Genomic DNA, 12,873 nt, shown 5'->3' with positions numbered 1-12,873 from the left:
TTAATGATAAATGAAGTTATTAATTTTGTCTATGCTCTTTCTAGACACTGCAGGTTTAATTGCTAATTGTTAACTGGGAATGAATATATTTGCATATTAATTAGATCCCAATTTCCATTTTTAATTTGCTGCCGTCAAAGGGTGTGAGATAAAAGGTTGTGTTATTTTAAATAATTTATCCTTTATTGCAGAGAAGACGCTGAAAGGAAAATGTGCGGCTGATTTGAATCCCTGAGAGCTTTTACTGTATAAAATGTTTCGAAATCATTTTTTTCAACTAATTAAATGAGGAAAACAGGAGGAATATATGCTCTCAGACAGTTGCTAATACAAAGCCACCCAGACTGCAGAGCACTGGAGTGGGTCTCCAGGAGTCTTTGAGTGAAGAATTGGAAATGCACTTGAGATGTCGTCTGTGGAAGTCAAGTTTATAAGCTGTGTCCCGTTCTGCCTGGAGGAAGCAAGGCTCTCTTTATCACTTCATTTTGTCCTCTCCCTCCTGACACATCAATGCATTTTGTACTTTGTAATTTCATTTTCCTCAATACACAGCACAGAACATTGCTTAGCAGTGAAGGGCTTCAGAAGTTTCCACATTTATTAAGATGGAAAACATCAAAGAAAGAAACAGAGGTACAAAACCATGGCCTGAAGTCATCCTTGTCGAGACTTTTTTATCGGAATAATATTAAACCGTGAGAGTTTGTTCGCACATAGCGATGCTTAATTTGTTTTGCTCTAATGCAAAATCCCAGATGACGTCCTGTTCGTGTTTACAGCAGGTTGACTGAGGGACTTTATCAGTCCGTTGCCTGATAGATGCTAACTGCCATCTGCTAGCTACACTCTAGTGGCTAGATTGCCAGACTGAGCTCAAATGATCTGCGCTGTGACGTACTTGAAATCAACATCCACTGTTTGGTGTCACTTTGAAATGTTGATGATTACATTTTGTCTGAGGTATATTAGTGACAAGATTCACAAAATATCAGATCAGTGCTTTCATTTTATAAGCAATAAAATGAACTCTGTAATATACATAACTGGGACCTAAATGTTATTTTTAATTAGAGATCACTGTGATGTTTTTTGAAACATTTATGTCCTTTTAAACAGTTGTACTTATGCAAAAAAAAGAAGCTTTATATATATATATATATATATATATATATATATATATATATATATATATATATATATATATATATATATATTTTTTTTTTTTTTTTTTTGCTTAATGAAACCAATGTATTTAAATGGTACTGTATGAAGCACATTTCCTAGGTTTTACAGCATACAAGCTGCCATAAACATGAGTAAATTTCATAAATAATTTGTTCATTTTATGAAATATTCAATATTGGCCAATATTGAAACCATGAGTACAGAAATCTCTTGATTTTTAAATGTCTTTCTCTTTTTCATACAGCAAATTACTTGTGTTATTGACAGAGCCAGGTGTTTTGACCTGTCAGGTAAGTTATTTAATTCAATATTTATTCTTTTTGCTATCCCTCTTGAAGAGTGTTTTTTTTTTTTTTTTTCAAAGCTAAACACCACCATAAAAATCCCTCAGTTCTATCATTTCACCTGAGACACTCATCCCACATCCATCCAGGTATCCCAGCTTTATTCATCTTTCCATCAGCATGTATTTGGCATCACTAGTCTGACCTGCTGTAAAAGCTCAACCGAGCGATCCTAAAACAAACAGAAAATCTTTCAAATTCATAGACACAACTCTGGGAGGAGATGCACACCAACTGTGACAACATAATGGAAGGTTCAAACATGCATTTTAGCAATCAGATGTTTTGTTTATCTTTCCTTCGGTTGTAAAACTCGGGTAATTTGCCCTTTTGTGCTGCGTTAAAACGTGGAATCACATATAAATTAATTTGTTCTAAGAATCTATAGGGCCATAAGAACACGTATAGCCATAACTGGTTTCATTCACTGAGAATTGTAAACAAAACTCTATGTAAAACATTATCCTAAAAACCTTTGCTTTTATATGGAACAAGATATGGTAGAAAAGCGCATTCACATACAGTGACTTTGCCTCAACCAGTAGCTTAAGTCTAAAGTGGGACTATCATAAAGTCCCAGAATAATACTGCTGTCCAAAACTAACACCATTGGTTAAGAGAATGTTATTAAAGGTTCTAGAGAATGTTTAACAATAATATATACTGATTGATTTGAAATTAAGCTTCCTCTAAGAAAAAAAAAAGGTAGTCCATTACAATATAAAAAGCAATAAGCAACAAGATGAACACTTCAACAATATTATATACTAATATTAATAATGAAGTCATTTAAGGTAATCTTGCCAGATAAATGCAAGATGAAGGTGAAATGGTTTAAGGAAAAATGGGAGCTAGAATCCTATTTAAGGTGGTGATTTCATTTGAATTTGTATGATGTGATTTGTATGGAAATGTATGAAAAAGAATGTAGGGAAAAAAGAACTAAGCATGAAGGTCTATCAAAAACGTCAAAATGAGAGTCAAAATGAGAGTCAAAATGAGAGTCAAAATGAACAAATGCTAAATATATTGTATGAATTCATACAAAACTTATAAGAGTAACAAACTTCCATGAAAGTGCATTGACCAGTTTCAGTACCGTATTTTCCGGACTATAAGTCACACTTTTTTTCATAGTTTGGCTGGTCCTGCGACTTATTGTCAGGAGGGACTTATTTATCAAAATTAATTTGACATGAACCAAGAGTAATGAACTAACAGAAAACATTATTAGAGCGCCCTCTCGCGGCTGTAGATGGTAATGTTTTTCTTGGTTCTTGGGTCTAAATAAACGCGACTTAATAGTCCGACTATTGCGACTTATATATGTTTTTTTCGTCGTCATGACGTGTTTTAGGACTGATACGACTTATACTTAGGTCCGACTTATAGTCCGAAAAATACGGTAATTTAATTATAGCTTTGTCATGGACAACGGCGAATATTAGAAAACATCTTTCTGCTGAATGATTGACCAGTCATGATTCAGTATTTCAGAGAGTCTTGACTATTGTTCCACGGGAGACCAAAACATATTTGTTTCGCTTCTGATTTTTATTTTTACAGTGTATTTTAAACAGTTTTATATGTGTCCTGTTATCCCTGAAGTGTTTTTAAGCAACCATAACTTTACTTTCAGAGCTACCAGACTTTGATAAGATCAGAACTTTGATGAGTCTGTTAATTGAAATGTACATGCTGATGCTGAAGGGCATTAGTTTGGGATTAACTGAGCATTCTGGCTTCTCCCCGACCAGGGAGATAAGAGCTTATGAGGGGAAGGGGGCCTTTGCAACGCGTGTCTAATATAGATGGACTGCTGTGGCCATCAAAGTATTTCTCAGGGCTTTGTTTAAAAGTCATCTGTTCCTGCATAATCAGAAGCTCTTTGATTGTCTCCTTCACTGAAGTAAGGGGATCAGACATGATCGTATTATGTGGGTTCGTGTCTAATATGCCTCACTTTTGAGTGGCAGAGATTTTGTATAGTGCAGGTCTACGATTGGTGTTAGTTTATCCAGTGACGTATGAAAAATTTAGGTAGAGAGAGAGTCACCAAAAGTGTGAATAGTGATTTCTCCATTTTGATTGTTTTTCCAGGTGAGCGGTTAGATTATTGCTCCTGCGAATCTCTTGAAGAGATCCTGAAATCAGTGCAATTCGATTTTATCAGTCTGAAGGGGGCCGAGCTTGAGCAAAATGTAAGTACATGAAAAAAAAAAAAAAAAAAAAAAAAAAAAAAAAAAATTCACACATGGTCACATTTTCTAATTGTACTTATTTTTGATGAAGTTTTACAAAACGTAGTACAATAGTGTTATCAAAATTAGTATGCCATCTTGATAAAAGAATAAAATAAAAGAATATCCATAAAACAAGTTTCTTTAAGTCTTCTACTTAAGTCGTCATACTTTGTAAGCCTGTAATGAATAGACACTATAACATTTTTGAGTTTTCATTTACCCCAATAGCAAAATAAGAAGAAAAATCTATCCACAAAACTGTTTATATGACTTTCCAAAACAGGAAAAAGACATAGATTTATCAAAAAACAAAGAAGTCAAATTGTCCTTCACTTCCTCAGCCTTTATAGCCTATTAGAAACACCTAAAATAATAATAAAAAAATAAACACAAAGTAGTTACGTCATGGATGTACATTATTTATACAGTATGTATATTATTATTTTTTATGTATTATTATTATTATTACTACTACTATTGTTACATTGAAAATAACAATTCTTTGCTACATTTCCGATGTCAATAACTGTGAAAACGTAGTCTGTGAAAAAGGCCTTTGATAACTTTTTGAGTTTGGGATTGGAAATCTCTTTGAAGGATTCATTAAAAGAGCGCACTACTCGAGTCATTTGTTCATGACTACAGGAAGCCATGTTTTCTTAACATTATTTTGCGGTAAATGATCATTTTATCTCAACACATTAAATTCGGACAACATGATGTTTCTTTAGCGGTCACGTAGATTCCGTAGCAAAGATTTGCCCTACTTCAATCTACCGCATTCTTGACACCAACAAAGCAAACAAAATTCTGACCTCATGCTCATGCACGCTCCTGAAATTCGGTACAACAATATCTATTTTTTTATTGTCAGGGTTCTGTTTGTCGACATTGACTTATTTTCTTTCATAAGGGAGCATCATCTTTGCTAGATATGTTTTTGTACTACGAGTCAGCTACACACCTCGACGTGTCCTCGAACTCAGGAATGGGATTCTCGGGTTGGCTGTCACTGTCACACCTCCTCCGACAGGTAAGATGTACATATTTCTACACCGCACATACTATCCCACTGCCCATTGAATTGCGGCAAAAATAATTCAATTATAATATGCTGTTATTTTAACCTTTTACTATTGTAAATATATATATATATATATTGTTTACTTATGTTTAATTATGACACATTGTAAGTCTTGGCAACTTGATATTTTATCTTAAAAGTAAATTAATTAAACTAAAAAAAAAAAAATCTATGCAAACAGCTGCATTTTTAAGTTCTATAGCCTAACACCGCTCATTTTTTAAATGTTTCATCAAGTGTGAACCGATACCTCACAGTGGTATTCAGACTGAATTGGAAGCAATGAATTACCATGCATCAAAGATGAAAATGTCCGCACTGCTGAATAAAGCCTCATTCACACTTTGATTTTAATGGACATCATTACATTCCTCATAAAACGCCTGGCAATATGTGTTCATTTAGAAACAGCTCTAGATGAAAGACAACATCACCTCACGGTGATGAGGACTTCAGTGGTAAAAACCAAAGGCACGCTCTGAGGCGGTATTATATGAGATCAATCAAAATCTTCCAAGAAAGGGAGAGAAGAAAAAAATCTGGACACTTTGAAGTGGTGGACTAAAGGATGAATCTGGAATGGCCTGCAGATCTTTGGGAAGAATTGTTTTCCGGGTTTGACGTTTCGGCTTCTTTAGACAGGGAGGTTTTTTGATGAGAGAGGGTGAGACAGAGAGGCCAGTCCGCAGTGAGGGCAAAACCAGGCCTCTGAGTCTCTGTGTCTCTCTCTGATGGTTTGCTGTCTGGTCTCTTCAGAGTGGATGCCTGTGGAGGCTGGATGCTTGCAACATGCCTATGGTGGACTACGCTGCGCAGGCCTTGTCAAAAGCCCTTCTCACCAGCAGGCTGACAGTGCTACACCTTGAAAACACCTGCCTGAGCGGCAAACCTCTCTTCACACTTGGTATGCCCAGCACACAACCATCCACTTGAAGTGCATGCGATCTAAAAATGAAAGGAAGTTTGGGTGATAGCGGCCTGAGAATATGACTGTGAAATTCTAATACAGGTGCATTGTGGGAAATGGGGACAGCTGTGCTACTTAAAGGAATAATTCACCTCCCAAAATAATTCTATAAATTTACTCACTCTCAGTTTCAGTACATGAGTACCGTCAGCATGAGAATCTAAACAGCTTATATAAACATCACGATAATCCACATGACTCCAGTCCACCAATTAACGTCTTGTGAACTGGAAGCAATCATTTCGTTTATGTCACTCTATTAGTTCATTGAGGCACGTTAAACATCGTTGGGGAATCCTGGAGTGTGACGTAAGTAACCCCAGTATTAGCACTCAGCGTTACACTAGCAATGATATGAAGCAACCAACATCAATATCTTAAATGTAACGTTAGTCCTATATATAAGTTTGGGGGAAAACAGCATTATAATCTTCTTTAGTAGAGAAAGCTGCTTGGCTTCACGGGGGAAACAAGCAACAGCGAAGATGCTGAATTAAACATAAACACAACTTTTGAGTCTTTCCGCATATACATACCAGCCATGATATATTGAGCCACGCACATGACATGCAAGAACAAAAATTTTAAGTTGTGCTTACGGTTTACTTTTTTGTTCCCTCGATTTACTAAAATGTGCACACGATTACTATTTTCTTCCCTCAATTTGCTTAATCATGGGCACAATTTATGTGCCCGATTTATCAAATCGAGGGAACAAAATATTAAATCATGCACACAATATAGTATACTATATATTTCCCTGCATGCCATGTGCAGGGCAGGGCTCCGTACTAAAAATATTAAATTTTACTGACCTTGCTTGCTCAATTTTTGCAGATCAGTTCTTGAATGAATGACTTGCTCTACCTGTTGCTTTGGTCTCCATCAACAAAAATGTGTGAGAACCACTGGAAGAAACAGTTTGAAGTTACACAGCTGTTTACTTCGAACAAAGTTAATTTTATGGACTGGGAATCATGTGGATTTCTTATGAATTATTCTGATATATTATTCTTTAGCTGTTTGGACTTTCATTCTAAGGCACTGATTCATTGCAGAGAATTGTTGAGAAGGTGATGTAATGATACATTTCTCCAAATCTGCTCTGATGAAGAAACAAACTCATGTGCATCTTGAATGGTCTGAAGGTGAGTATATTTTCAGCAAAATGTCATTTTTTGGGTGAACTTTTGCTCCACATTAATGTGGCTAAATAATGAAAAACAGCAAAGTGCATCTGTTCTTATATAGACTCATAATTAGGATGGCCAAATATATATATTTTTTTATTATTATTGTGACATTTGGTTTGGTGTTGGTCTAGCAAGTGCTGTGCAAAATTTCCCACTGCATTAGTACATTTACTCCAGGTGGAGTTTGAAATCTTTTAATGATAACAGGATTGCACAACACACCATCTTCAAAAATCACACCTTATGTTCAGAAAGATTTTTTAACAATGCAGAAAGTGCTAATATCAACCTACAAGTTGCTTCACTTGCTCTCATATGAATACTGCAATATGCCAGTTCTAAAGTATAGGTAGCAGGTGTTTGAAATGAGTGTTCTCCATGAGTGGCCCTGGCCAGCAGGAACAGATGAAGCAGGACAAGGGGAGGAGTGGCAGATTTTGGCCCAGTGACCCTAACAGCTAGACTGGGCTTGGATTAGATGTCGTAATCTTCTTCCTGTCACTTTACACATTGCTGCACCGATCCATTCATAACACTTCGGCCAGCTCACTGTGAGATGGAGTCTTTCCCACAGCAACTTTTACAGAGATGTGCAGGCCCTTCAAACCTGTGCAAAACACTGTCATTAAGACATTTGTTATTAAAACATATAAAACCTATGGAATCTTGTATCTGGCTAAGTGATCCCACAATATAATGTCAGTAGTTATTCATATGACAATATGTAGTTAAAGATAAATGCTTTAAAACATGTCTACTTCTTGTATATGCCATTCATAGTTTTATCTTTTTTTATTGTTTTTAAAGGGGTTCCTTACATTTACATGTGTAAATATGATATTTGACCATTAAGAGCCGTGCTTGCACAGGTTCTGCACGATCCTCTTTACTAATATCCTCTGCATCTCAATCAGGCTCAAAATGATAAACAATACTGACATTGTTTACAAAACAACTTGATCACATGTCGCTGAAGCGAGGGGCGGGACATTTAGACACGCACTAGAGGCGGTTTAGTCAATCACAACACACTGGGCTAGCTAACCAAACAAAGCCCATTTCTGAGGGATGGGCTTCATAAAAGCAGGAAATAATCAGCATGTTTGTAGGAGAAGGGACAGAGCGTTGTGGAATAAAAGGTAAATTATGTGAAAAATAATGTAAAAAAAAAAAAACGTGAAACATTCACACATGTTAGACTGCACCCCATAAATACTATAAAGCCTAGAAAAAAAAGTCATCCACCCCTTTCAGTAAGTGAAACAGAAGAGACAAATTCATAATATATTTGTTCTGCATTTGAATCCAATTTTATGTAAACATGTCTCAAATTGAATTTGATTTTTTTTTTTTTTTTGGCTTACATAACTTTGTTCATTCACCACACAATTGCCATTTTGTATTGCATTCTGGGAAACAGTATTCTATGCGCTAAGGATATCATGCTGTTCTTTTTTGGTAATCAGGGTATTTGTGCATAGAAGTAGTTTGTTGCCACTGCTGAGACATCATGCATATGTCTAAATGGAAAATTAGCCCTGAAAATGACTGGGTAAAAGAAAGAGAGAGAGAAACAGATGTTGTAGTAGACTTAGGCCATTAACAGAACCCCAAAATAAGACATCTTACAGCATATCTTTATGGCTCTGTCTCTTTAAGCAGCATGTGGATCCATTTGATAATTTGGGGCCACCCTCCTGCACCCCCCCCCCCCCCCATTCTTACCAGCGGGACGCCCAGCTTCTGATCATTGCTATCGATCGGTGGGGCCCTGATTGCGGGGACTCGCTGACTCGCACTATGGAGTCCCTCCGATCGATTCAACGATCCCCTTATTTGGTTCCTACTGTGTATGATGACGATGTTGGCATTCCACATGCAACCAAAAGGGTCTGATCAAATCTGCCGCATTGATTTGAACAGACAGCTCTGTGAGGCCACAGACAAAAAGCCCATGAAAGCTTCTCTGGCCCTAAAAAGGACATGTAATGATGTTGATGATTAAAATGATGAGCGTGATAATCACAGCGATGTAAATAAAAGTGAGCCCTTGGGTCATTTGGAAGAACCGTTGTGGGCATTTACAGAAATCTGTTCTTTTTTGTTGTTGTTGTTGATGTTGTTGGACTGTAGCAGAGTTCTTCAGCACACATATGACGGACAAGGACAAAGCATCATGCTTATTGAAGATTTTTCTTAATTTTTGCCATAGTTGGTGCTCTGAAAAAGAACGTCGCCTTGCAGGAGCTTTACCTCTCTGAAAACAACCTCAACGGCTACCAGGACTCCATGCAACTTGGCGACCTCCTCAAATACAAAAGCACTCTTAAAACCTTGGACCTAAGCAACAATACCGTGTCTGACTCAGGTATGCCTGTTTTGTTTGAGGACACATTGTGTGCTTCCAATATCATGGTTGAAAAGGTGTTTGTGGTTAAATGCACAATTTGTTTCAGCTCTTGTGTAGTCATCTCTCTCGGTTCCACAGGTTTGGAAGAGATTTGTGATGCTTTGAGCTCTCAGAAGACTGGTTTGAGAACGCTGATACTCAGTAACAATCACATCACTCATCTCGGCATGAGCCATCTACAGGATGTTCTGGTGAGATTTTCTCTCGGGCAAGATAATAGAGATACGTGTCATTTTAATCATTACAACAGCACTTCAAGACTTACGTAGTGTGAATGAAAAAGAAGATGGAGTTAAAATCTAACACATCTGGAAGATTGTGCATCAGTAATTTGCTGAAACATTTTCACAACTGCGTTTCACAATGTGTTTTAATTAAAGAAAAAGTTTCCCCCAAAATGAAAGTTCTGTCATCATATAGACACTCAGATGTTGTTCCAAACTTGTGTAACTTTTCTTTCTTCTGTGAAACAGAAAAGGAGAAATTTGGAAGGAATTCAAAAAATTGTCTGATTTATGCAAAAAAAAAAAAGAAAAAAAGAAGCAAAAGCACCATATTAGCACCATAAAATGTATTTTTATGAACTTTGTGCTATATTACAGTTCTACCGAAGCCATTGAATAGCTATCTGTGACTTACAGAAGGAAATTGAAATTTAAATGGACTGATTTGAAAGAACGATTCATTCACAAATGGATGTCAGGATTTTCACTGAAGAGCTGTGGGAGTTGTAAGAGTTTCTTACAATAAGCTATTGCATGGCTTCAGAAAACTCGACAGCCCCAGTCCTGATTTACTTACATTATTTGGAAAGGAGTGGGACGTTCACCTGAAAATTCACCTTTTGTTTTCCAGAGAAATTTCATTTTTGAGCGGGTCTGTTCCTGTATAAATAACAGTGGGTTGCACAAAGAACTGTATTAAAAACAATGATTTTCACTCAGTATGTTACTTTTTCAGTTATTTATTCATTCCTGTTCTATCTGAGTGTGGCTTTGATTAAAGACGAGCAGTGACACTGCATGTGGCCTCTGCTTGGCGTTGGAGAGGAAGTACCCAAACTGTCAACATGACAGCTACTGGATATCTCTCTCTCTCTCTCTCTCTCTCTCTCTCTCTCTCTCTCTCTCTCTCTCTCTCTCTCTCTCTCTCTCTCTCTCTCTCTTTTGTGGTCTATGGCAGAGTTTGACACACACAGAGAAGAGAGAAGAGAACAAAAGAAAATGGCTTGTCTCATCCTGACTGGAAAGCTCATCTCTAATCCTTAATAATATCTATTCCTCTTCAGCAGCTCTGATTGTCAGAATAAACTGTACCTTTCTGTCATCTGAATGGCGATTCAAATCAAAAGCTACAAATTAAAGGCCTGCTTTCTTTTCTCTCGGCCTTTGGCATGTTCACAGAGAATTCATTCAGGCCAAAAATAAAGCCTGCTCATTCCATTTTGCCTGTACCAAATGGGAACAGTTTGATTAAATAATAGATATGTGTTTAGAGGGCTTTTTCATGTGGTCTGTCATTAAGAAGGATAAGTAGACATCCATGCGACCATAATGAATATAATTAGTCCAATGGCTGGTCGTGTCGAATATGACACAGGAAGGGCTGTTATTAACCTTTCCTTTTTTTTCTTTCTTTTTTTTTTTCTGGTGTTTCTTTAAAGGCAGAAGAAGAGAGAGTAGATAACTGTTTTTTTTTTTTTTTTTTTTTTTTTGGGGGGGGGGGATTGGCATGATGTCAGCTGAACATAATTAAATCACAATGTTATCCACATTTCTTCAGCAGATCCTTGTCTGACCAATCGGAAATCGGAAGACTGAAGTTTTCAACCATAGGCTGTTAGAATAACACTTCAGTTAACTTTAAATGTATAAAATGTTAACAATACTTGCAATGTTTGTAGTGAAATTAATCCAAATTTTAATATATATATATATATATATATATATATATATATATATATATATATATATATATATATATATATATTGATTGATTGATTGATTTAAATAGTTTGCATTTTCTTAATCCTGTTTTTTTTTCCGCACCACTTACAAATAAACATTCATTATAATTTAATAATAATAATAATAATAATAATAATAATAATAATAGCAGAATTAATAACAATGATTATTATTATCATCTTTCATCCTTTCATTTTTTTTAAATAAAAATACATGTCATATTATTCAAAATGATATTGTTATCTGAGTTTCTTCTGCAGAACACACAAGAAGATATTTTGAAGAATATTGATAATCAAACAGACATCCAGCGTGTGTGAAAAAAATTAAATAAAATAACCTTACTGATTTTTTATGATATATGCATGTTCTTCTCACCATCTTTTCTATTCTGCAGGAGAAATAAAATGATACAGATATGGAGCATGAATATGAATTTTCTGAATGTACTAAGTTCATATTAGTATATTTACAGGTAAAAATATTCATGATAACAAAAATACATGACAAAAAATCTGTTGAATTCTCAAACGTTTTACATTTTAAATGGCATTTCAGTTGCATTTTATTCTAGTTTGTTTCTTTGACTGGGCTTGTTGGTTGTGTCTGTATACATATACCGTACATGTGTGTGTGCATATGTGTGGGTGTTTACATGCTTGAGTGTTGTAACAGTGACGCAAATGAACTGTGAGTTGATCTCTGAGCTTGTTTTTTTAGCTGTCTGTGGTTTTTCATTTAAAGCAGGAGACTAAGTGAGTATAATGAGTGTAGCGCGCTGGCATGGTGTGCGTTCTGTTATGCAATATGACTTTTCCCTCATGTGCTCTGCTATCTCCTGCTTTATTCAGCTTCTAATCGTGCTTCATAAATGGTTCAGCTAATATGCTCTTGAGAGCCAGTCTATTGCCACGCCATGGCGTGACACGTAAAGCTCTCAAAGTGACACACATTCACCATCCATAATTGGATTCAAATGTACAAAAAAAAAAGGACACTTTTGAATTCCAAAAAGTGATTTAAATTCCTCATCAGTGGACGTTTTCTTAAACATCCTGTTTTTCTTTTCTTTTTTTTTTCAGCCCCACTTAAAAACACTTGAAACATTGAACCTTGGCAAAAACAACCTCGAGAACAGAGGTATTCACACGTTAAAGGAGTCCCTCATGATCAATCGCTCTTTATTGCAACTTGGCCTAGCCTCTACAGGAATAACATGCGAGGGTAGGGTTCGTAATATTGCTTTTCTAGCTTCTCAGATGCGTTTTTGTTTTACCTTCTCACTAAGATTGTGTTTTCTTCCACCGTGCCAGGTGCTGTGACTTTGGCTGAGATCCTTGCAGAGAATCCACAGATCCAGCGTTTGGACGTACGGCAGAACCAGGTGCTTGCTGGGGGCCTCATGGCTCTGTCGTTGGCCCTGAAGATCAACCGTTCACTCATCAGACTGGATCTGGACCAACATTTGAAAGAGGAAAAG

At 36.3% G+C, this 12,873-nt stretch overlaps 1 protein-coding gene across 1 annotated transcript in view; it reads left to right on the top strand.

The window, feature by feature from the left end:
• Positions 1-12,873, top strand: part of LOC128031624 (protein phosphatase 1 regulatory subunit 37-like) — a 34,917-nt gene that overhangs the window by 3,025 nt on the left and 19,019 nt on the right. The window contains exons 3-10 of the mRNA XM_052619928.1: positions 1,430-1,475; positions 3,630-3,730; positions 4,686-4,805; positions 5,613-5,760; positions 9,229-9,384; positions 9,505-9,617; positions 12,476-12,617; positions 12,707-12,873. Of these exons, the coding sequence (XP_052475888.1) occupies positions 1,430-1,475; positions 3,630-3,730; positions 4,686-4,805; positions 5,613-5,760; positions 9,229-9,384; positions 9,505-9,617; positions 12,476-12,617; positions 12,707-12,873 (993 nt within the window). The remainder of the gene's footprint in view (positions 1-1,429; positions 1,476-3,629; positions 3,731-4,685; positions 4,806-5,612; positions 5,761-9,228; positions 9,385-9,504; positions 9,618-12,475; positions 12,618-12,706) is intronic.

This window comes from Carassius gibelio, chromosome A17 (assembly GCF_023724105.1).
Source record: "Carassius gibelio isolate Cgi1373 ecotype wild population from Czech Republic chromosome A17, carGib1.2-hapl.c, whole genome shotgun sequence".
Classification (NCBI taxonomy): Eukaryota; Metazoa; Chordata; class Actinopteri; order Cypriniformes; family Cyprinidae; genus Carassius; species Carassius gibelio.
This window is presented reverse-complemented; position numbering and strand designations above follow the sequence as displayed.